This window comes from Argiope bruennichi, chromosome 4 (genome assembly GCF_947563725.1).
Source record: "Argiope bruennichi chromosome 4, qqArgBrue1.1, whole genome shotgun sequence".
NCBI classification, from domain to species: Eukaryota; Metazoa; Arthropoda; class Arachnida; order Araneae; family Araneidae; genus Argiope; species Argiope bruennichi.
In genome coordinates this window covers 137,887,542-137,912,192 of record NC_079154.1, presented here as the reverse complement: position 1 = coordinate 137,912,192, position 24,651 = coordinate 137,887,542, and the positions used below count along the sequence as shown (strand labels likewise).

The 24,651-nt window shown below is 29.9% G+C and overlaps 2 protein-coding genes across 3 annotated transcripts in view; one reads left to right on the top strand and one right to left on the bottom strand.

Annotated features, from left to right (window-relative positions):
- Positions 1–4,952: 4,952 nt before the first annotated feature.
- Positions 4,953–7,307, bottom strand: LOC129966470 (uncharacterized). The gene is made up of 2 exons (XM_056080895.1): positions 5,897–7,307; positions 4,953–5,677 (listed from the first exon to the last, which is right to left on the bottom strand). Exons 1-2 carry the CDS (start codon positions 7,305–7,307, stop codon positions 4,953–4,955), a joined length of 2,136 nt encoding a protein of 711 aa, XP_055936870.1.
- Positions 7,308–8,188: 881 nt separating this feature from the next.
- The window catches only part of LOC129966028 (uncharacterized), a 128,040-nt gene continuing 111,577 nt past the window's right edge, over positions 8,189–24,651 (top strand). The window contains exons 1-4 of one of the 2 annotated variants that reach the window (XM_056080373.1): positions 8,189–8,378; positions 8,697–8,781; positions 12,692–12,811; positions 21,095–21,154. In XM_056080373.1, coding sequence (XP_055936348.1) covers positions 8,341–8,378; positions 8,697–8,781; positions 12,692–12,811; positions 21,095–21,154 — 303 coding nt within the window. In that variant the 5' untranslated portion in view covers positions 8,189–8,340. Of the gene's footprint in view, positions 8,379–8,696; positions 8,782–12,691; positions 12,812–18,820; positions 18,959–21,094; positions 21,155–24,651 lie in introns of those variants that run through there. The other variant, XM_056080374.1, reaches the window with a different exon arrangement.

Below are 24,651 nucleotides of genomic sequence, written 5' to 3'. Positions count from 1 at the left end.
GGCTCCAATCCAGCTTACTCAGCAGATTAGAAGCACCCACAAAATTAGAGCCATTGTCACAATAGATAATGCTGCGTCTTCCCCTACGGGCTATGAATCTGCGCAAAGCCAGTAAAAATGATTGCGTAGATAAAGCAGTCACTAATTCGATGTGTACAGCCCTATAGACAGCGCAGGTGAAGAGACATACCCAAGACTTCTTATTATCTCTGAGAAATAGTGGCCCAGCCAGGTCAATACCACAGATCTCAAACACAGCAGCTTCTCGGATTCGGTCCTCCGGAAGAGATGCAGTAAGAATATCAAGCTTCTTTGCAGAATGTCTCTTACAGACAACAGATTTTGATAAGATGGATCTCACTGTCTTTCTACTATGTAGAATCCAAAATCGCTCTCTCAAAATGTTAAGCAACATTTGAGTACCGGCATGAGCGTTTTTTACGTGATAGTATATCACTATACCAGGGTTTCTCAACCTTTCAGTATTCGCGGCCTAGTTTTCAATCATAATTTTCATCGCCCCCCCCCCCCCGCCTACAATAAAATGTATACAACAATAATGTATATTGAGTATTTTGGATTCTTTTTTAAAATTATTTTTAACTAACTGCCAAAACAAGAGTAAAAGCGAGCCAACATTGGCGAGAAACCACATTTGACATTTTGCCATGAGGGCGGTTAACAGATGAAGTGAATGAAAGCGGGGAAAATTTAAATATTATATTTGAAATGAAAGTCAAACAGGGAGATAACGTTAAAAGAATCTGAAAGTAAAAAAATTCGTTAATGAAAGTTAATTTAGACGGGGTGAGCTAAGTTTAGAAATTGTGAATACATTTTTTCGAATAATAAAAGAAATAAAACAGAAGCATGACTAAACAAAAGAGAAAAAAATAAGAAATGTTTGTGGAAGGGGATCCACACGACCGATGCCGTCTCGAGCATGCGCAGAGCAAATATTTTCTCATATGAATACAGAAAATGTTCGATAACATAAGTTTCAATTCCAGCCAGTCTCATTCAAGTCGATCCTTCTATCGCTATCGAATCTATCGTGAATGTGTATGTTATATATGTTTTTGTGTTAATTGCAATTCACCATATTAAATATTCACGGCAGCAGATTCATGCAGACTCATGGATAAATTTTTAAGCGGAAGTAAGCGAGCATTAGACGACAATCAAGCATCAACAAGTACACAGACGAGCGTGGTTCCGAAAATAAAATCAAGAAAATATTCTGAAGAATACTTAAATTTTAGATTTACCAGAACCGAAGTAAATGAAGAAGAAATGCCCCTGTGTATCAGTTGCTCAAAAATGTTGTCTGCAGACAGCATGTAACCTAATAAACTTAAACGACATTTGGAAACGCTTCCTAGCGAGTACGTCAACAAACCCAGAGAATTCTTCGAATTAAAATTAAAATCTTATAAAAAGCAAAAATCATTTTTTAAAGAAACTTTGTCTGTGAATAAAAAAGCTTTAATTGCATCTTACAAAGTTTTCATATAAAATAGCCAGATGTGGAAAAACCTCACATCATTGGTGAAGAGCTTATTTTGCCAGCAGCAATTGAGATTTTAGAAACTATGTTTGGAGATAATTTTTCAAAACAATTGCAGTCCATACCTCTTTCAAATGATACTGTTGTTCGTGATACAATGATACAGTGATGATATGATACAGTGTCAGCTTTTCTCGAAGTTGCGTGACAAATTGTTTTCATTATAGCTTGATGAAGCAATAGATAGTAATAAAGATGCTCATTTAATTGCCTATGTCCGATTTTGTGATAATATGTCAGTAGTAAAAGAACTACTTTTCTGCAAACCAATAGAACTCAAAACAACAGCGCTCGCATTATTTGCTATTTTAAAGGATTTCATGAATGAGGCTAACATAGAATGGGAAAACTGCGCCAGAATATGCATCGATGGTGCTCGTGCAATGTCCGGAAGATTCCAAGCTATACAAGCATTTGTAAAACCAAACTCTTCTCTGTGCGTCTGGACATATTGCATGTTCCACAGAGAAGCTTTGGCTTCGAAAGAAATGAGTCCTTGTCTGAATATTGCGTTAACTAAGGTTGAAGCAGTAGTAAATTATATAAAAATGAGACCCCTGAAATCGAGAATCTTTTCCGCACTTTGTAAAGACATGGGTTCAGTACATTCAATGTTACTATTTTATAGCTAGGCAAGATCGTTATCACGCGGGAAATTTTTACAACATATTTATGAATTAAGAGAAGAAATCGCCATTTTCCTAGAAGAAGAAAACAGACGGAGGCCGAGAATTTTTGCAATGTTTCATTTGTGATGAAATTGAGCTATTTGGTCGATATATTCGAAAAATTAAATAACTTGAATCTTCTACTCCAAGGAGCAAACGAGTGATAAAGTTAATGCGTTTTGTAGAAAATTGCAATTGTGAAGCAGAAATTTAAAGCAAAAAAAAAAAAAAAAAAACTAGCAATATTTGCAAATGTGAATGATTGTACTAAAACTTACAATTCTGAAGAAGAATATGTGAAAGTTGTTTTTGTAACCATTGAAAATCATTTAGCCATGCTGACAAAGAATTTTAAAAAGTATTTTCTTACTGACGACAAACTGATAGAAAGTCACGAGTGGGTTAGGGATCCATTTCATAAGACTCCCGAAGGACTCTCAATTGATGAGGAAGAAAAATTCATAGACTTCGCAGCAAGTGGCGAAACTAAAAGGCAATTTAGTAATAAATCACTATTTGAATTTTAGGAAGGAGTAGAGGATGGTTTTTCTGCACTAAAAACAAGGGCATTTCACATTCTAATACCATTTTCAACATCCTACCTTTGTGAAACTGGATTTTCTGCTGTGGTTACTTTGAAGACAAAATAAAGATCTCGGCTAAATATATAAACAGAACTGAGAGTGGCTATTTCTAATATTAAGCCTTCCTTCGAAAAACTTTGCTCTGCAAGACAGGCCCAAGGAAGTCATTAATAATTATTAAATTTGTATGTTTTGATTAATTAAGTTTTTATTTAATAAATTGTTTTACTTTAATAAGTTATTAAATATGTCAAAATGTATTTTGCTTTCTATGTGTATGTGTGCTTTCCTTTCAATCAGTTAATCAATTTTTTAAAATAATATTCTCTCTTGGATATTCTCGCGCCCCCCTTCTAGTGTGCCCGCTCCCCCCTAGGGGGGCGCGTCCCACAGGTTGAGAATCGCTGCACTGTACGCTTTACAAGCTCATTTTTTGATGGTAAAATTGCAGGCGTCTTAAAGTCCTCGCTATCTGGTCGATATAAAGTCTTTGTTTTCAACTGGATGATGTCGTTTCCATCTTTGAAAGCTCTCAGAGTTTTCAACTTTTCATCTTCTTCATTAACGAAGCTTTCCTTCTGTATTATTCTGATAACTGCATATTCAGCTACAGAAATTTCCTCGGAATCAAGGATTCCATATTTTCGATCATCCCTAGAAATACGACTGTTATTAATAAATCGAAGTATCCAGGCAATGATTCTTATAGTCTTGTGATAGTTCGAAAACTTGTAAATAAAGGAATTGTCAGTTTTTTGGAGGCTCACCATAGATGATACTATTTCCTTTCTCTTTTCCTTCAACACTTCTTCTTCATTTACGGAGAATTCAGATTTAGGCCATTTATCAGATGGGTAATAGAGCCAAGGAGGACCATGCCACCACTCTGTCTCCGAGAGCTGTCGAACGAAACAATCTCTGGATGGTAGATCCGCCAGATTGATCGATCCAGGTACATAATGCCAATTTTCGGGTTTACTCGCCAATCTAATTTCTCGTATCCTGTTATATACAAATGGTGTCCAGTTTTCGCTACCTTTTATCCAACACAAGGCGGTACTGGAGTCAGTCCAAAAGAAAATTGGAATATTTCCTAATTTTAAATCTTCAATAACTCTTTGCACCAGTCTGGTACCAATAGAGCAAGCTAACAGCTCTAGCCTAGGAATTGTAATAGCTTTCAGCGGAGCTACCTTACTCCGTGCTTGAACCAACTGACATGAAGTCAAGTTCTTACTTTCACTTCTTAAATATATGCAGGTAGCATAAGCTGTTTTGCTTGCGTCACAAAACATGTGTATACCTAAACTGCCAGCATTATCAGGATCTTTTATTAAACAACTAGGGATAGCAATTTTCCTAAGTAGACTCAACTGATTTCTCCACCTTTTGAACTTCTTAGAGATTTCTGTCGGCAATTCGGAATCCCAATTTGTTTTCATTTGCCACAGTTTTTGTAACAACAATTTCGGGTATAAGGTAACTGGACAAGTATACCCAATAGGGTCGAAAATTTTATGGACTTCTGATAGTATTTTCCTTTTAGTAACAGGTCCATTATCTTCACAATCTTCTTTTAAATTTACAGAAAGTGTATCCGAGTTTAAAGACCATTGCAGGCCTAATACTGGCACAATTTTATTTGTCACACAGGAAACCTCTTCTGTTGAGGAGTGGGAATAATTATGCTCCCACCCTCTTAGGTCGAACTTCCTTTCTATCATAACATCTTTAGCCACTTGAATGAACTCATGTAACTCAGTCTCAGTTTGTAAACTAGTTAGACAATTGTCCACATAGAAACTATTTTTCAGCTTCTCTACGACACCAGCAGGATATTTTGAGTTACCCATTTGTGCTTCCTCCAAAATCATTTCTAGATAGTTCTGGATTACGGAATTAAGCAAAAACGGACTACTACAAATTCCGAAGACGACACGGCAGTGTCTAAAGTATTTCAGCTCATTTCTTTCGTTATACCAAAGAAATCTTAAAAAATCTTTATCATTTTCTTTAAGGCGAATTTGTAAAAACGCTTTACGGATGTCTGCTGTGACTCCAAACTTGTTCATCCGAAACCGCGTTAATAAAGTAGGAATCAATTCTACAAGATTTATTCCTTTCTCCAGACAATCATTTAAGCTGGGAGTCTTTCACTTTCGCCGAAGCATCGAACACAGGTCTGATTCTCGTCGTGCTATTTTCTTTCACGACATGTCTATGTGGTAAATAATGAGCCAGCAAATGAATCTTGTGCTTAGGAACTTCCTCAATTATACCCTCTCTTGCCCATTCTTCAAATATTTGATTATAATCGCCATACAGATTTTCTTCTTTTAACTTTCGTACAGTATTGCCCAGTCTCTTTAAAGCCAAATTAAAATTGTCAGGCAGTGGCGGATGGTCTTCCAGCCATGGTAAATGTACCACAAAACGATTGTCTTTGTCAACCTGAACTGTTTTAAGAAAATGCTCTTTGGCGGATTCATGCAAGTCTTCTTTAATTTTCTTATCCGATGGGTCAGTAATTCCAAGGAAGTCAAGAGTCCACAATTCTGCTATTGTTCTAGTAGTAGAAAGCATAGAATTAGCAACTGAAATTCCATTTTCTTTTGAAGAAATCTGGGATATTCGTCCCATAATGGTCCATCCTAAACGTGTTTCCATTGCTGTTAAGCCACAAGATAAAGATTTGCAACCACCGGTAATGTGTTTTACAGCTACATCAGCTCCTATTAATATTTCGATAGGACCGTCATAATCATCGTTCACATGAATACCATAGTCATTAAGCTCTTTTAAATGAATTGCAGGAATTGTCGGTGGGACACTTTCACAGATAACAGGTTGACTCAGTACTTTGAAATGATAGTTATAAGATTCATCACAACTTGTCAAATACAATGTAAACACATCGTGCTTGCACACTCCTGTATTTTCTCCACCAAACAGAGAATGTTGAAGATATTCCTAGCTTTCCCTTTTATATTTCATCTCTCTAGCAGTATTTTTTAAAACGTAAGAGCGCTGCGAAGCAGTGTCTATGATGGCTCTTGCCTTCCGTTTTCTCCCATCACCTCTGATGAAAACTGTTAAGGTTAGTAGAATAACACTAGGACTTTTGGATACATTTGCAAGCGCTTGATCATCATTCGGAAGACTATCTACTTCTGCAGTTTCTTTTCCAGTAGAGAAAGATGTTCGTTGGTTTACGTTGTGACAGAGTATAATGTGATGTCTTTTTCCACAGCCTAAACAAGTTACTTTTGAATAACATTTACGAACTTGGTGACCCGGTTTTAAGCACAGGAAACAACAACCTGATTTCTCAACAAGATTCTCTCTGTCCTTCATCGGCATTTTCCGTACCTTCAAACAGTCAGTGGAATTATGTAAATTGTGGCAAAATATACACTGTCTTTGTTCTTTCGACGAAGTTAAAAGATCAGCTGCACTAGCTATTTGACGAGTGTCCCCATATTTGTGTTTATTATTTGCAGCCTTTTTCTCCTTGAATGATTTAAAATTAGGCTTGGTATCAAATCCAAAGTTTTGTGAGGCTAAAATTATACGTTCCTCTGCTTGTACTTCATCTTGAAGAAACTCAAGAATTGAATCTAGATCAGTTTTTGTAGTAGTTTTACTATTTTGATTTTCCTCATCATGCGATTTACGATTTGTAGTTCTATACCATTCCCAGGCTAGAAGTGTTTCCTCAGGTAAAGCAGATTCAACAAGTGGGAAAAGCATCGCCGCATATTTATCTCTTGTTACTCCTAATATCTCAAGAGCACGGAGCTTTGTTTCCAATAAATCATAAAGACTTCTCAGAGATTTTTTCGGCATATTCTGCTTTTGAAGAACCAATGATAAAAGATCTCTAACATACACTTGTATAAGTAATTCTTCTCGGCCGTAACGTAATTTCAATTGTTCTATAGCTTTCTCATAACTGTTTCCTTCTGGTGGAAAACTTTTAATTAATTCTTCAGTGACACTTCCTTTTTCCATACATTGGGATAGGTATGCAAATTTATCATGTAAATCTAAATTTTGGTCTTTATCGACTTTCTCCAATTGACCCCAAAAACTTACCCAGCTTCTTATATCTCCATTAAACGTAGGTAACTGAATTTTAGGGTAACGTAATAATGTATTCTGCTGAGAAACACCACAATTCGACGAAACTTCTTCCATTCCTGCAGTTGAAAGTTGTTGCAGTTTCAACTGTAACAACCGCCAACGGTCTATATAGCTTTCAGATTCATCAATCTCTTTATTTATAACATCATCTTCAAAGTTTTCAGAAAAAAGAAACTCTTTAACATTGTCTTCAGAATTTATCATTAACATAGCTTTCTCCTCGATAATTTTTAATTTGATTATTTTATCAGAAGTTTCTAAATTTGTTTCTTCAGCATCGAACTCCTTACATGCTTTAGTAAACAATCTCCTCTGCCGAGTTCTATTTTTCTTTGCGTTTTCCATTTCAGCTCATAAATATTCAAATACAAAAACCATAAATGCTCAGCTCAAAATAAGATAAACAAATAAACGAAATAAAACTCACTCAGTAATGAGCAGACGAATCCTGTCGCGGACGCCAGATGTTCCGTTTTCGTACTTTACGAACCAGAAGTATATTAAAACTCGATGTTTTGTGTACTCTTAAAATGAATGAAACTTCTCTTCTTCCACATTAACACAAGCGTTTTTTATAGTTCAAATATATACTCTCTTTGTTTAACTTCCCAAATTTTCACTCAGAAATATATATTTATGGCGTAAATCATGCTTATTAATTTCATCAAAGTAAGAAACTCTACTCAAAAGCCATTCTCAAAATACCCTAACATTATTCCATTTTTATTACAGTTGCCATTCGGAACTTACAAAATATTAAAAAACAAAGATAATAATCAAGTAGAGCATCAACGTGACAGTCTTCGCTATCGTCAATAGCATTAAGTTCAGATGATGTTTTTGTCATATATTCATAAATCAAAATTATGTGGTTTGTCTCTAAATAACCTTGATAATATGCTTCATGAATTGCTTATATTAAACTAATCGCATAATTTTCTAGCCAACAACTCTATTCTTTAATCAAAAGAATGATAGCTGAAATTGTTAAGTCGGTTTGAGAAAATGTAAATTGGGGAATTAAAATATTCTGACATGTTTCGAAAAAATAATATCTGTTATTAGTGGTTACACGATATGATTTCTCAGTTACATTATTTCTTTATCCACTATGCTGTTTTGGTAATTTATTTTTAAAAAAAATTGCTTAAAAATTAAAAATAAAAACGTCAATGGAAAACTAAAGGTTACTTTTAACCAATCACGTTTCAGTTTGTTTCTGTTTACTTTTAACATGTGATTGTCAAGTTCCAAAGTTTTGATAACAGCCTTTGTCGCTATATCCCTCACTGTTAACATCAAGTTCAAAGTTTGATTTGTATTTGAGGACTCTTAAGGAGGCAATCGATAATCATTTGATTAATTTCGCAGATTCAAAATGCCTGCTAGTGATATTTTAAAAATACCTATTTTTTCGTAAGAATATTTATCTTCCTTTAAATTTTCATAAGCATCTGTATTTTTGTGATAAAATTTACATTGCACAAAGAATTCAAAGTATGATGAATTATTAAGTTGCTTATAAACCCATAAAATTAATGTGCTTAATATTTTCTTTTCATTTAGAAGGTGTAAACAAACTAATAAATTTATAAAATAACTTTTCTAAACAGTTGTATAAATAGATAATTGTTGAAAAATATAGTTTTGCAATAATATAAAATTACTACTTGTTTTATTTCTCATTGCATAATTCTGATTTATATTTCTAATGATTTACATCTTTTATTTCAGAGGACAAATTTCTGAACTCAAAAGTCAGTTTCAATCCCTGAATAAACAGTATCCAAATTTTCAACCACTTGTGGTCATTATAGAGGTAGTATGGAAAAATTATTAATATTGCTGGGTTTTATGATTTTTCTGAAATTTTTTACATTTAATTATAGCAGCTGACTTTCTAAAACAATTATAATGCATTTTAGATTATTAATAATGAGAATAACTTTAAAACTAATGTAAATGAGAGTTTTTTAAACAAAACATTTAAAAGCTGGATACAGCTTCTAAATTTTAATGTTTTTAATTGATATCCCACTAAATTTGATGTAAGATTTAACACAATTATGACCAAACAGTGCGAAAAAAAAAAGTAGAACTTGGCAATAAGATCATACCATATTCTTAAATCTAATTTAAAATTTAATAATCAACATTTTTTACTAGTTCTGCCTACAACTTTCTAAAATCAACTACCTTAATTAACTTTATTCAATTATATTAACTGTATTTATCATCATTCAATTCTTCATTTCAGTACATTGTTTTCTCATATGTATGTTTATTTGAGTGTTAAAAAAAATGCTCATCTAAAGATTTAATTATGAATAGCTTTTCTTATCTGAATAAGACCACAAGTGAAAAAAAAAATTTAATTTGGCAGCTGTATCAAATTGCATTTTCAATTCCATCAAATATTCTGCAATTCCATTTAGGATTATGATCTAACTTAACAATCCCCAATATAAGCTATGAAGAAATTTGAAGATTTATTTACATCAGTATACAGTGGCTCAAAAAAATTGAGAGTACACCTTACTTTTACTTGATAAATCTGACTTTCAATATAAATAACACATTACCGGGAAGTGCAAACCTGTTTTTATTTTTACACATAACAAATGGTTTAATTTAGAGTAAAAATAAAGAAAAATCAAGGAAATTCTTCTAAATTAAAAAGTTTCAGAAGCATTTTAAATAAACATACGTAGAATTTTACCTCAAAAAAATTGAGAATACACCAATGAAATTTTTGCAATATCACGCATAGAAACAAAGTGTTACTATTATGTTTCATGTCTTTTGGCTCCTATAATGGCCTCTAAAGGTCATGGTACTGATTCGACCATTTTTTGACGGTATTAGAAGATATTTTACCCCATTCTTCTTGCACCACCTGTTTTAAATGTGTTTTGTTTCTAATTTTGTGTTTTTGAACCACTTTTTCGAGTATGGCCTGCGAATATTCAATGGCATTAATGTTGGGGTACTGTGGTGGTGTGTGTAACTGCTGTTTACAATGAAAAAGACACCATATTTTGAGGTTACGTGAATTTTGTTTGGGGTCGTTGTCCTGCTGGAAAATGGAATTTCCATCTAAATCCAAATTTTTAACACTTTCCTTTAGATTGCTGCGACCATATGGTTCATTCAACTTGTTGCAGAAACTTGTCAAATCATAGACAGAATTGTAAGTTCTGAAACTGTGCGAAATGCCATTAGAAACCTGGATATAAAAGTCGCTTTTTTAGAGAGAAATCGTTCATCAGCTTGTAAATTTAGAAAAAGCATTTGCAGTTTGCAAAAACTCATCAATTGAAAACCAGTAACCTTTTAAAGAAAGCGAAAGAAAGTTTGAGTTTAATGAAAGAAAACTCAACATTTTTGGCAGTGACAGCCATCGTAAAGTATGGAGAAAGCCTAATACTGCTTCGGATCCAGAAAATTTACGTCCTATGACATGATGGTATCTCCGTCATGATTTGAGGTTCATGGCTGCATCTGGGGCAGGAAATTTAATTTTTATAGATGGCATTATAAATGATATCGTTTACTTGGATATGCTTCACAGCAATCAAAAGGAAAGTGCTAAAGATTTAGATTTAGATGGAAACTTCATTTTCCAGTAGGACAACAACCCAAAACAGAATGCACGTAACGTCAAAATTTGGTGTCTTTTTCACTGTAAACAGCAGTTATACACACCACCACAGTACCCCGACATCAATAGTATTGAATATCTGTGGGCCACACTTGAAGCATTCATCCAAAAACACAGAATTAGAAACAGAACCCATTTAAAACAAGTGGTACAAGAATAATAAGGTGAAATATCTTCAAATGTCACAAAAAAATTGGTCAAATCAGTACCACGACGTTTAGAGGCCATTATAAAAGCCAAAAGACATGTAACTAAATACTGACATGTTCTTTCTATATGTGATATTGCAAAAATTTCATTGGTGTATTCCCAATTTTTTGAGGCAAAATTCTGTGTATGTTTATTTAAAATGCTTCTGAAACTTTTCGATTTAGAAGTTTTTCATTGATTTTTTCTTTATTTTTGCTCTAAATTAAACCATTTATTATGTGTAAAAATAAAAACATGTTTGCACTTCCCGGTAATGTGTTATTTATATTGAAAGTCAGATTTATCAAGTAAAAGTAAGGTGTACTCGCAATTTTTTGAGCCACTGTATATCAACTTAATGCTGATGAGTTACTTTTAGGAAGGTTACTTAACTATCAGTAACGTAGAAGTTACAATTGAATATAATCTTCTATTTTATAATAAATATTTTTATGACATTTGAAAAAAAAAAAGTGGACTGTATCAAACAGATTTTAAAAAAAATGCTAAATTAAAAGATATAAATTTTTTAAGGTAAGAAGGAGACAAAAATTTAACTTTATGAAAAAAAAAAAAAAAAAAAAAAACTATAGTTATTTTTAATTCTATTTATTTAAAATAAATTGCATTCTAAATTTATGAAATTTCTGTCTAATGAAATTTTGAATTGTTTGTTAGTTATTTATAGTATAATTTATATTTTATTGATTACAGTTTTTATTTTTATATGTAATGTCTTCATGCAAGTGTGATAAAACAGATCTGACAATTTTCCTTTTGTATTATATATATAACAATTAATGTCCTAGAAAATAACTTTTTATTAATGTTTGTATAATCTTTTGTGCTTAAATTTTTACATATAAATTTGAGTAATATGCTACATTTTAATATCATATTGTTTTGAACATTATGTGAGTAAATAGTATTAAATCAAATCGAAGAAAAATTATAATTTGATCTTTTTTCTTTTTACCAATAATTGATGTTTAAAATTTAACTAATTTTTATTGATTTCTTCGAAAAATTATATGTTATAAAAATTTCATGCTTGCTTATTGCTCTATTGCTACCATGGAGTATCATCATGACTATGTACACAAGAAGTTACCGAATAGATACATTGTTATTTTCTTGGTGGGCAGAGCAAAGTTGTGAGATTGAGTTGCCTACATACTTATAATGGGATGCATCTTCCATATGAGGGAGGCCCATATTGAGATTACAGTTGTTTAAATCATGACCCTTAAAATTCTAACCTTACTTTCCTGCTTTTTGAACAACAATAATTCAATTGCCCCTTAAGCTTTAGCAGAATGGGGATAACTCTTATAGGGTAACTGATCTTTCATATTATTTCTTTTATAAAAAGCAAATGTTGAATGATTTTTAAATGAATAAATATTTGACTTTTTTCAATGGACACTAGTAAAAAGTTATGAGAAACTGCCATTATATTTTATATAAATATTTTTGTGATGAAATTATTAAAGAACTTTTACAAAGTTTACATCTATTTTCAATATTGTTTTGAAGTTGTGCATCAAAGGCATATAAACTAAAATTTGTTAGGCAGTATAAGAATAAAATATTCTCAAGATGTAAATAAAATTAATCTCTTCTTAAAATACAAATTATTTATACAAAAGAATATTAAAATTGATTCTTTCAAGATTTGGAGCTAATTATGTTAAAATAATTACTGTTACTTTTTAAAAAATAGCCCATTTTTAATAAGTTATTTTTTAAATTATAATAATTTTGTTCTAAATTAAATTATTCACTGAAACACTGATCAATATGAAAATTTTTGAAAAATTTATATCACAAAGAAAAGAAACATTTATTTATAAATATAATTGTAAATATTATTTTATAGGTTGAACCATGCACAACAAGTGGAAGCAGAACCTCTCAGATTATAAAATCTGTTCTTGAGGAAAGTGGAATAATTTGCAACTTAATTTCTCAAAGAATTGTGGCTGACATAAAATCATTGGTATACTCTATAACTACTTATTACTAGTAATTTCTCTCTAATAATTTTGGTATACTCTCTATTTTTTTTTCTTGATAGGGTGACAACAAGCCCAAGTGTGTGAAACATGGCAACTTTATACCATGTTACTTTTAAAATATCTTATTTCATTTTCTTTTTTTGTACATTTTGTGCTTACACATATGTTTGGAAACAATTATCATAGAAAATTTCCTTTTCATTTGTTATCCATGTTCAATAATGAGTGGTTTAGCCACTAAATGGCTAAATTATTTTGAATTCTCATATGTACATGTATTACTTGGAATAAATTAACTTGCGCTATATTCTTAAGTGTTAAAATATGATTGCAATAAGTTCTTAATTACAGTATTTTTATAAATAATTTGCTTTGATACACTTAATATGAATTTTCACACCATTGTTTTGGAGGCTTAACAGACAGAGTGTTGCAAAATTATCAAAACTGTTGCAGCTGAGGAAAGAGAATTCATATTTTTGAAGCTTCAGAAGGTTATTGGAGGTCACCAGTTATCTGTTATCCATAATTAAAGCTCCTTGTAGAGGGTAAGAAATTGCAGAGTTTGTTAGAGATTCTCTATAAAACTATTTGGACTGTTTTCTGATATTTTTTGTATACTTTTGATTATGAGTTAGGAAAAAAGTTTTTATATCCTGTTAATAGAGAATGAAAAGGGCTAAGTGCTTTCTTTCCTTTCTAATACTAGATATTTCTACTAGATAATGGTGATGGTGAAAAATACTAGATATTTCTCCCTTTCAATCACCTTCGTTTTCTCTCCTTAACTTTGAACCTTTTAACTATCATCTGTGACTTTGACATATAACTTTGCAGGATCATTAGAAAGCTCTCGAATTAGCTTTGTAAGAGTTGTTGTAGTTTCTTATTCCTCTTGGATTGAACACCATATTCAAACCAAGAGATTGAATCACATGATAAGATTGTAAACTGACTCCCCCTCATTCACCAGCTGCCTCACAGATGTGCAAATACAACCTTGCAAGAGTGAAACTTTTATTGCTTGATGCTAAAACTATAGAACCAGTCCATATCCAGGTGATAAAAAATATGTTAAGAAGCATCTGTTGTGTCTATAATGAAAAAAAAAAAAAAACTATTGTAAAACATTCAGATTAGCGGAGATTGAATATAGGAAAACAAACAGCATGGTTTCATTTAGAATAAGAATTTATTAGATGTATTCATTGATTTTTTAAAAAATTATGATACTATTTAAGTATGTTAGTATCTTGCTCAATATGTTTGTTTAAACACTGTTACATTATAAAGAGCAGAAACATATAACAAATGCTATTACAGAAAGTAAGAAAATAAAAAAAAAACATTATATATATATATATATATATATATATATATATATATATATATATATATATATATATATATATATATATATATATATATATGAATCAATAGTAAATTGCCCTTATGTTTGTATCTTATTTTAATTAATAAAATAGTGGAAAATATTATATTCCCTTGTATTAAATGCCCATCATCACCTCCTTATATAAAGAGTTTGAACTTTGTGTATAAATTTAACTATTTTATTTAAATAGTACCTAAAATCCTATTTTATTACTGATTTTCATCAAAAAAATTGTTTTATTTTAATTTTAGTTACAACTTTTATGAAATTTAAGTCACCTTTGAAATTTTAAAAGAAATTTTCTTATTGTAATATTTTGTAAATGAATTGGTTTAACCCTCTTGTTCAGATTGCTATACTTAACAAAAGCGGCACGTCTGAATAACGGGTTTATTCTTAAAAGTGTCAGGATTTTCACAAAGGGATTGCTTTCCCCTTTTGGGGTCAGTTCAGCGCTTCTGGGTCTGAGTCATTAGCAGACCATATGGTGTGAGTAGCAGATGTTGCTTATCGCTGTCTTTCGATTTTTAAGAGCATTTTTCTTTTTATGGTTAGGAAGAGAGTGACAATAACATAGATTGAAAATGCAGAAAGTGCGATTGTTTTTGGAGGTTTTTCGATTATTTCATTAAACACTGCATAAAATTTGTACTAGGAATAAATTATTGTTTTGTTTAATTTGATAAGTGTCTAATTTGTATAAATTGAAAGTGTTTGTCTAATATTTTTTTTCATTGTAATATGTTTCTCAAAAGTTTTAATCCCCTCTTACTGTGAAATTATTGCTCGAAATTACATACAAGTGACTTAATGCTTGAAAAAAATGACTTAAATAATACAGGTTATTTAGACTTATAATTAACCATTTGCAACTGAAATTTTTCGAATGCTTCTAAACAAAGCACCCCCAGTATATTAAGAACCATTTTAAAATAAATTACAATTTAAAAAAAAAATTTCAACTTTAAGTTATTTGGGTTAGAATCAAAGTTCTCACTATTTTGCAATCGGATAACGACATACTGTGGGGTAAATGAATCATTACAAAAATTTCTGAGTTTAAAAGCTTTGCAAATGCAGGTGCATTGATCTTTTTTTACTTATTTCTTCCTTGCTGCTCTTGGCGACCAATACATGTGCCGAGATTGCTGGTCAATATAAAATTTTAAATTATATGGTTTTTTCAGCAAAACATCTTGGAATTTTAAGTTTTGATAGTCATATAACTCCTACTGTTTCAGACGTCATGTACCATTCTATACTACATAATTTTTGAATTTTCTATCAGCTGCACGACAGTAAATCCTTAATTTAAAACGGGAGTGAATAAACTTCAATTAATGCAAAACCTTTTTTGTTGAAACCAATCAGGCTTATTAAATTTCAAAATTCGAAGAATAGAATCATTGAATAATAAAGTTTTATGTATACTACTGAATATTGAATGCTGAATTTTAATTTTGAAATGTTTCCGATGATCTATCATATATCTTATCCAGTGAAAATTTTTCTGATTCAACTGCAATTCAGCTTATTATAATAATAATAATGTAATTTTCAAGTGACAAAAACAATCGTATATTGTTATATTTTTTATTATATTACAGAATAGAGCAGATATTTTAAAAATGAATGCAACGTTGAAAAATTTTCTTAACTGCTTAGTTGTAAAATTAAACTTTAGTTCAATTACAAAAAAAATTTCTAAAAGTATATTAAAAGTTAGCTTCAACAGAAATATATTAATTATGGAAATATGAGCCATATGTTCGTAACTTCATCCTGAACAATAGAAAAAAAAGTCCTTGATCAAATATGTGTGGCAATAATGTAAACAGCTTGAATTATTTTATAACAGTGAAATATGCTGCTGTTAAAATGGCTTAATATATGCTCTTGAATTTATTACAAATAAATAAAAAAAATCCTTTGATTTTTAAGATGATAAAAAAAAATCCTTTTTATACTATAATAATTGTGAAAGTTGTAATAAAAAAACTTGTCAAAATCTCATTTAATTTTTTAATTAATTTTTTTTTAAATTTTCAGAAGTAAAAAAATGATATCTACAATGAACAGTTTCATTTTCTAAGATATATATTCCTCTGAGATAAATATGTAAGCTCTAATAGTGTGGCAAAACGCACAAACATTCGTCACTGTTAATAATAAAGATGGATGAGTGTGTGCATCATTATTTGTCTGTTTGTTTTGCTAATTTTCAGACCTCACAGTTTGAAATAGAATTACCAAAATCAGCTAATACATACTTTGGACAGTGGAACTCATTTCTTTAAAATTTTTTTTTTACCCTTTCTAAAGGCATGAGAATTAAGTTCATCACGAAATTCATCAATCTTTGAATAAAGTTATGTAAGTTGGCATAAATTTTAATGAATTTTTCAGTAAGACAAAGAGGCTTCATTTGTTTATCTCAAATAAAATGACATGTCTTGAATTGTTTCTTATTAATTGACAAAATTAATAATAAATCAGATTAAATTTATCTAACAAGTGAATCTCTTTTCCTAAGTCAATCTCAATTCTAAAAACATTTTGTCACAAACTAAATGTCAGCTGTACGTATTAAAAATTTTTTAAATGCTAAGATAAGAGATAAAATTAGATCATAGAGTTAAAAAATTGGCAACAATTTAAAAAAAACATAGTATAATTATTTCATTTTAATTAAATTAACAAAAAATGCTCACTTTTAACTCACTCATTCATTTACATTCACGCGGATTAAATTACTCAACATTAAACGTATAAGTAAAAATGTCAGTAGAAACCAGTTTAACATTAACAAAATCGCTCGATGTATATGAGATTGAGCAGTGAAATAAGATTAATATTTTGATAAAAAAAAATAGACCCTATAAAAACTGTGCTTATATTAACTTGGAAAATATTATTAAAAACCGGAGAAAAATATAAAAACAATGAAAATTATATCTCTACAATGCTTACATTTTTGTTCGAATTCATCAAGGGGTGTGAAATTCTATAAGGTTTAAAGAATTAAACAAATATTCAATTTTCATATATAGATTATTACGTTATAAAAATAAGGATTTAATATAATGAATGCTAATCTTTTCCAAAAATCCCTCTGTAATATATTGGCTCTATATATCTCCCCGTTTTTAAATACACTTATTAATGAAAACTAAAAAAAATATTTCATTAAAAATTAAAAAGTTTCGTTCGTTAAGTAAATTCTGTACATAGGTTTAGTGTCTTATTTTCAAAAATAAATTGCATAAGCAATCCTTAAATGACAGCCCGCTATTAAAAAGAAACTTTTCAAATTTTAATTATATATATTTTTTTATTTATTTTTTAGATAAACTATTTTCTTATGCCAGAAAGCTTTAAGATCTTATCGATCAAATTATTATTAATAATACGTATATTTATTCATTCTAGATATATATTTTCATATGTTCAATTCTATTCCCTTTATTTAAAACTCATTTTGGATACGTATTTATTATCAAAATCTCAAAAGTAACGGCTCAGAACGTAAGCGGGATTTTAAAATGCTTAAAAGGACTTGAGCAGGAAGACGTTAATCATATCGTAATGATAACGATTCACTTTTCCTTATCTCGCATTCCCTTCTCATTATCTCACAGCTTGAGATGCGGGGAAGGGAAAAACAGGAACCCCTAAAAATACGGGCAGCGACAGTTTTAAGGAAACTTTCGACGGGCTCGCCATTTTGAAGGAAAAAAAGATTCCGTCTTTTGACGGGTTTGTCACTTGGAGGGTTAAATATACTATGAATCTCATAATAGTTTGTGGCATTGTAGTTATTTACTTATTCTATTTTCAGTGGCAATTCAAATTCATTTAAGTACTACAACTGAACTCAAATTTGCTTCTACAACTCAAGTTTGTTGAAGCATGTATAAAGTGGTCATAGTCTTGGTGAAGGATAAATATGTGTTTTTAAGCATCTGACAAACATAAATTGATATGAAATTAAAAGTCTTGTATCTATATGCATAAACAGTAATATATGCTCTTACATTTGTTCCAGAACCACATCTGTTGAATCGAATTACAGTATCTATTATACATTTTTCTTATTGACCTACTAAAAATACTGTATACCAAATTCTTCATTCCCTTACTTTTTTAACCTTTTGCTTACAGGCAGTACAATTGCTGTATCTGAAATTTTGTTACCTTTCCTTATGGGTTGGTACATCTGTTATACTAATGACAAGTTAATATTTCCTTCCCCGGAGTAAACTTTCCAGCAATATTCTAATTGCAACATAAAATCATTTCCCTATTGTGTTGTACCCATAGAGCTGATATAAGTATCAGTATCTCAGCTCTATGGTTGTACCCTATAGGGTCAAGAAATTTCCACCAGCTGAAGTTTAAAATTAGTTTCGGCACTGGCGAATTTTCAGAGGCACACTTTAACTACTTTTTTTCAAAAACAAACAGTCTTAAGATGTATGAAATGAGTAGACTTAATTTTATTCCTGAATTATATTAGACAGAATTGAATTGATTTTTTTTATGCATTCCATAATTTAGTGACAAGCATCCCTTTTCCTTTCTAATACTTATCTTTATTTTATTCCCTTTCTAATACTTATCTTTAATAGAAAATGCTGACCTATATCGTAAATTTATTCAGGTTGAAGCTTTATGATGATGCTTTCAGAAAAAAGAACTGAAGATCTTTCAGAAATAAAGCAGTTTACTTTTCAAAGTAATGTGATCACAACTATAATTTTATGTTGAAAAAATAGCAGTTTATTGACTTATATGCTGAATTAACATATGAGTAATAATAAGCATCTGCATATCAAATATTAAGTAAACCATATGCAATTTTATTTTGTTGAATTCTATTTTTATAGTTTGATAATTATTTGCATTTTAGAAAGTTTTTGGATAAAAAAATATTTTTTTAATTCAGTTACTGATTATGTTAAATTCTAAATGTATTTTTTGAAAAAGTGATTCATGTTTTAAATAAATCTAATTCTTATCAAAAAATTAAATTTTCATGTTGCATATTAAGTATTAAAAACATAGTAAGGAAGCTACTATTTATTTATATTACAAAAGTTGCAAACTACATTAAATAAAAACTTAATCGATTTTGTACACAGTATATTAATATTGAAATATTCAATTATGTTTTTAGTCTGTGGAATAGAGGAATAGTATAGCTTTTATGATATACAAGGAAAGAAATGAGCATTTTAAATTAAAAAATACGAGCAATTAGACTTAAAATATTATACATAAATCGTATCTCATTTATAAAAATTGGATTTGTTAGAAATATAAAAATAAAATGAAGTCACATTGTAATATTGAAATTTTAAAAGAAATAAATAGTTGCAGCATAACTTTGACATTTAATAAATTTTAATTATTTTCCACATTTCAAAATACTTGCAGTGGAAGTTTCTATTTGTATTATCTCTTGAAATAAAAGATTATAAAACTGATGAATTTTTATTTAATTACCCGGAAACAGCAAAAAATTTCATTTAGTTTGTTTTGTGTCGTAATGTTTAATTTGATGGTATCCATTGAAAAATTAGTGAATTACCATATCTAGGAGTTTTGACAGAAAATGAAATAAAACTGTGATACAAAGCCATATCTAGGAGCCTGACAAACACAAAACCTCAAAAGAGCAATCTGTTTACTGTGGGGGAGAAAGATATCGAAGGGGTCATTTTCAATAAATGCAGTTAAAAGAAATTGAAGGCATTTTTGAGTTTTTCTCATTGAGGGCCCACAGTTAGAGGAATTTTTCAGAATTTGATTAATTAGTTGGTTGGCATGAAATTCAGATATTTCAATTTGTCAAATTAAAACTATGATGAATTAAATCTTCTCTTAACAACTTTTCAGGATGATAATTATTCTCAGGATATAGAGATGTGTGTTCTGTGTTGTTGAAATGATGGTATAAACGTGACATACAAATTTCATATTAGCTGTTTAAAATTAATGTAGTGGTAAGTTAACCTTAATTCACTTCTCTGATAAGACTGAAATCAAGCAAATAATTAATGGGTTGATTCGCCTGATATTTGATTTATATGTTTTAAACTAAAAATTTACTTGTAGAGACTAGGGCTATGCCTTGCATACTGCTGTAGCAAATTTTATAGAGCTTCGTATGCATATTTCTCAATAGTTTGCAAAAAAATATTGTGGATTAAATCAAAGCCATTTCATTCTCTACTGGAGTGCGTGGGATGAGATGATAGGAGCAATTCGTGTTTATCTTGAAATTTAGCTGACAATGTCTCATTCCATCAAACTGAAACCATGGTGGAATTAATTCCTCAATCAACAATTTAGAAATGATGACTATTCTTGTGATATTAGAGATATGCTTTTAGAGTGAATGGAGAAATGCTCAAAAATCAAAGAATCAGTTTTATTTATATAACATTTTTCATTTTCTTTAATGTTCTGATAAAGGGGGGGGGGGGGAAATAGGGAGTACAGTTTCACATACTTCGTTAGTTTTAAATGTAATTTGATAAGATATGCTATCAAACATCAAGATCATATTTAGAATTATTTCATTGCACATGTTTTCTTGATTTGTTACTAACTGTAAAATTATTTGACATTTAACATTCAATATCGTGTTGTGATTAATGTAATTAATAACATTTTTCTCTCTTTCTTTTTTTGCAACATTAAATTTTTAAAATATATTATACTTATTATTTTATAAAAAAATTTTTATAATTAGTTGGATTTTTTTTTATGAATCAGATAATAAGTATGTACTATACATGACTTTATTCACTTTCTAAATTAAAACTTGTTTGTATAGATTTTAAATAATTATTATTTTTATGTTTAGCTTTTGAATCAAATCAGGAGCTTAAATTCAGATCCCAATGTCCAGGGAATTTTGGTTCAGGTAACTTTTAAACTTCATAAGTCTTTCCTATTAATTCTGAAACTGTATGTTGTTTTAATTTTTAAAAAATAGAGAAATTTTAAATGATTAGTTAATAAAATCTTTTCTGGTTAAAACTGTATTAGTGTTATTTGATTCAGTGATTGCCATTGCAAATTTTGTCAGAATCATCATATTAAAAAATGTGTGATATTTTTTTTTATATAAATATTAAATTTGTAGAGTTTTAAAAACAAACTTATTCATCCCTTTAAAATATCTGAATGTGAATATTCTGTATTGCATGGTTATATTATATCTTCTCCGAAAATGGGATCATTGCTATGACTCCCAGGTTGTCTGGCTCCTATGCCTTCATTTTTTTTTGTTTTTTTTTTGTCTTTGAATGTTTTATGTAAGTGGCAAAAAGAGCTAAGTGATGTCATTGAATGCACGCAGAAATAAAGAGATTTCATTCATCATCTATTGAAAATCATTTCTGAAAAATCAATAAAACCAGCAAGAGCTAACATGATGAGCCAAAGGTGTTGAACCTGTACGAAAAGTGTGTGAAAAAAAGGATATGTTTTGTGTCAGTTCTACTTTCATGGAATCATCTGGATATATGTGTGTGTGCTAGTAGTGCATTTTACTTTCATGGAGATTCATTTGACTTCATTGCTTGATAAGATGAATAGTAAGTGAAATAAATTTGATTTTTTTAAAAATGAGTGTTACTAAATTAAAAAAGGATTTAAAAGCTATTGCATTAGAGTTAATTTTAAATGTACTTCCTGATGCTAAAGTTTTAGAATTAAGAACTTTGATAGAGGAATGTGAGAGTTATAAAAATGATAAAGAATCATTTCAAATTGTAATTAATTGTGTATATTAGAATGTAAACGTGAGCAATTAAGAGTTGAACAATTAATTGAAAATGAAGATATACAACTAGGATTTGAGTAGATTAAACTTTCACAGTTAGAAAAAGAATTAGAAAATGCTAATCTATATAATCAATTAAATAAGAGTGATAATTTAGAGAATAGTATGGAAACAAACGAATGTAATATTGAGAGTTTAATTAAGAATATCAAAACTTTAACTATTCCAGTACCTCAAAGAGCAGTTTTTTAATTTATTTTTTCAGTTAATTGAATAGGCGATTGAAACAAAAAATGTTCCTAAAAAATTAAAACCCCGAAATTCTATTAAATATTCTTGGAGAGAAAGCATGTAATTTAATGGTTTATCTTCAAGAGGAAGATTTGAGTTATTATGGAAATTTAAAAGCCATTGTTTTGAAAGAAATTCATTCTTCAGCTAATGAGTGTCTTAATCAATTTAAGAAGACATAAAAATTATCAAATGAAAGCTATGTTAATTTCGCATCTAGATTAAGGGCGACTTTTGAATATTATTGTCAGTTGCAAAAAGTGAAAGATTTTAAATCAATATGTGAATTAATAGTTTGAAACAAAATAATTGAGACCCTCGATCGAGAATTATCTACGCATATCGGCATAAAATTGGGAGAATCATGGTATAAAACACAAGAGCTAGGTTGCGAATGTGACATTTTCATATTATCTAAAGAAAAAATTAAAAGTAAACCAAACATCTTTCCTAAACATAAGTCAAAATTCAAAATGCAGCTTTATGATGCAGGTCATCAAAACAATAGTTTCCATGGGTCAAAAAATATTTCAAGTGTTATCTGTCTTCCATTAAAAACGCAAAATGTATTAGATGTAAAAAGCCAAAGAAATCACATCCCTTATATCTATGTCCTGTTTTTAAGAATCTCAGTGTTAACAAAAGAGTGAATATCATTTAAATAAATCGTTTGTGTTTTAAATGTCTGTCATCCGATTGCAATATAAAAATATGTAAAGCAAGCTAAGAATTGTTTTTGTCGGAAACCACATAATCGATTAATTCATTTTCCCAGAACAGGAAATAAATCTTTCGCTGAATTTTAACTGGAGCAGCCAATTCCTGTTTGCTGGTCAGTGGTCTGAAAATATAATTTTAACTGACATTGAAAACGATAAAACTTCTGTCTTGGTGAGCAACTTTTTGCATAATAAAACCAAAACGATGTTATTGAGTATTGTACAGTGTTTTATTTAGGACAAAAATGGCGCCGCGCATGAGATCAAATGTCTTTTAGATGGAGGCAGTCAATCAAATTTCATAACGAAAGAGTGCGCAGATAAATTACTGCTGAAGAGAGAGGAAATAAATTTATTGGTTTCTTGTTCAAATGAATCGTCTGTGAGTATTAAGGGGTGTGTTAGGATTATCATAAATAACACTGATTTCAGTTTTAGAAAAGAGCTATTTGCTTATTGTGAAAAAAAAAAAAAAAAAAAAACCATTTCCATTTAACTCCATTTAGAAAAATTAATGTTCTACTTGATATATCTAACACAATCAGGCTGGCTGATTCACAATTTAATTTTCCCGGAAAAATTGATATTTTATTAGGCGCAGAAATATTTTATGAATTACATAGACCCGGTCAGATTTCTACCAGAGATTCTAAACTACTTTTGCAAAATACAGTGTTTGGATACCTAGTTTGCTGAGGCGTAAGTGGATAGTGATTTAAACACATTAAAGACATTTTTTAAGTTAGCGACTATTGGTATAAAAGATGAGAATAATCGTAATGAGAAGATAATTTAGAGATGTTTAAGGAAAAGGGTAGTTTTAAAAATAACTGGTATGAGGTAGAATTACCGTGGAAACCAAATAATAAGAAGTTGAGTGATAATTTTAATTTAGCAAAAAAAAAAAAAAAAAAAAAAAAATGACGCGGGAGTCTTTTGAGAAAAATGCAAGGTGTTCAGTAAATATCATAATCTAAATCTGTTAATAGACATTTAGCAGACGATTCCTTTTCAGACATTTTATAACTGCTACTATTTTTGTTTTGTTAAAATATTATTAAAAAGTAAAAGCAAATGATTTTTTCTTTGATAAACATATTTTGTTAATATTATTTCGTTTATTTTTTGTATAATAGCTGATGATCAATTGTAAACCTCCTGGAATCTGGCAATGTTTGTAAGATCCTCTGTTATGTTGAAAGAATAAACATGGCGATGTAATTCTAAAATGCTTGGAGTATTATTTTAGTTTTAAGAATTTAAGATGCACTGCAAGCTATAGTTTGAAGTTTAAGAAAACGGGTAGTTTTCTAGAAAGCATGCAAAATTGTGGTGACCCGGATGTGATGGAATAAAAAGGTCAGTATATTAAACTTTCGTTTTCCGTTGCTTTCGGTTTCGATTATGGAAGATCTGATAAAAAGACTTAGTCTACTCAGGACGAATTTTACGAAACATTATAATGCAGTAATAACGGCGTTGAATGAAGAAAATCTAAATCGTGATGATATTGAAATAAAACTTTGTTCTTTAGAAAGAGTTGCTACTAATTTGGCCGTATTTGATGAGAGCGTATGTAAAGCATTAGTAGTTGCTAAATCTGAAGAATATGAAGAAGAGTAT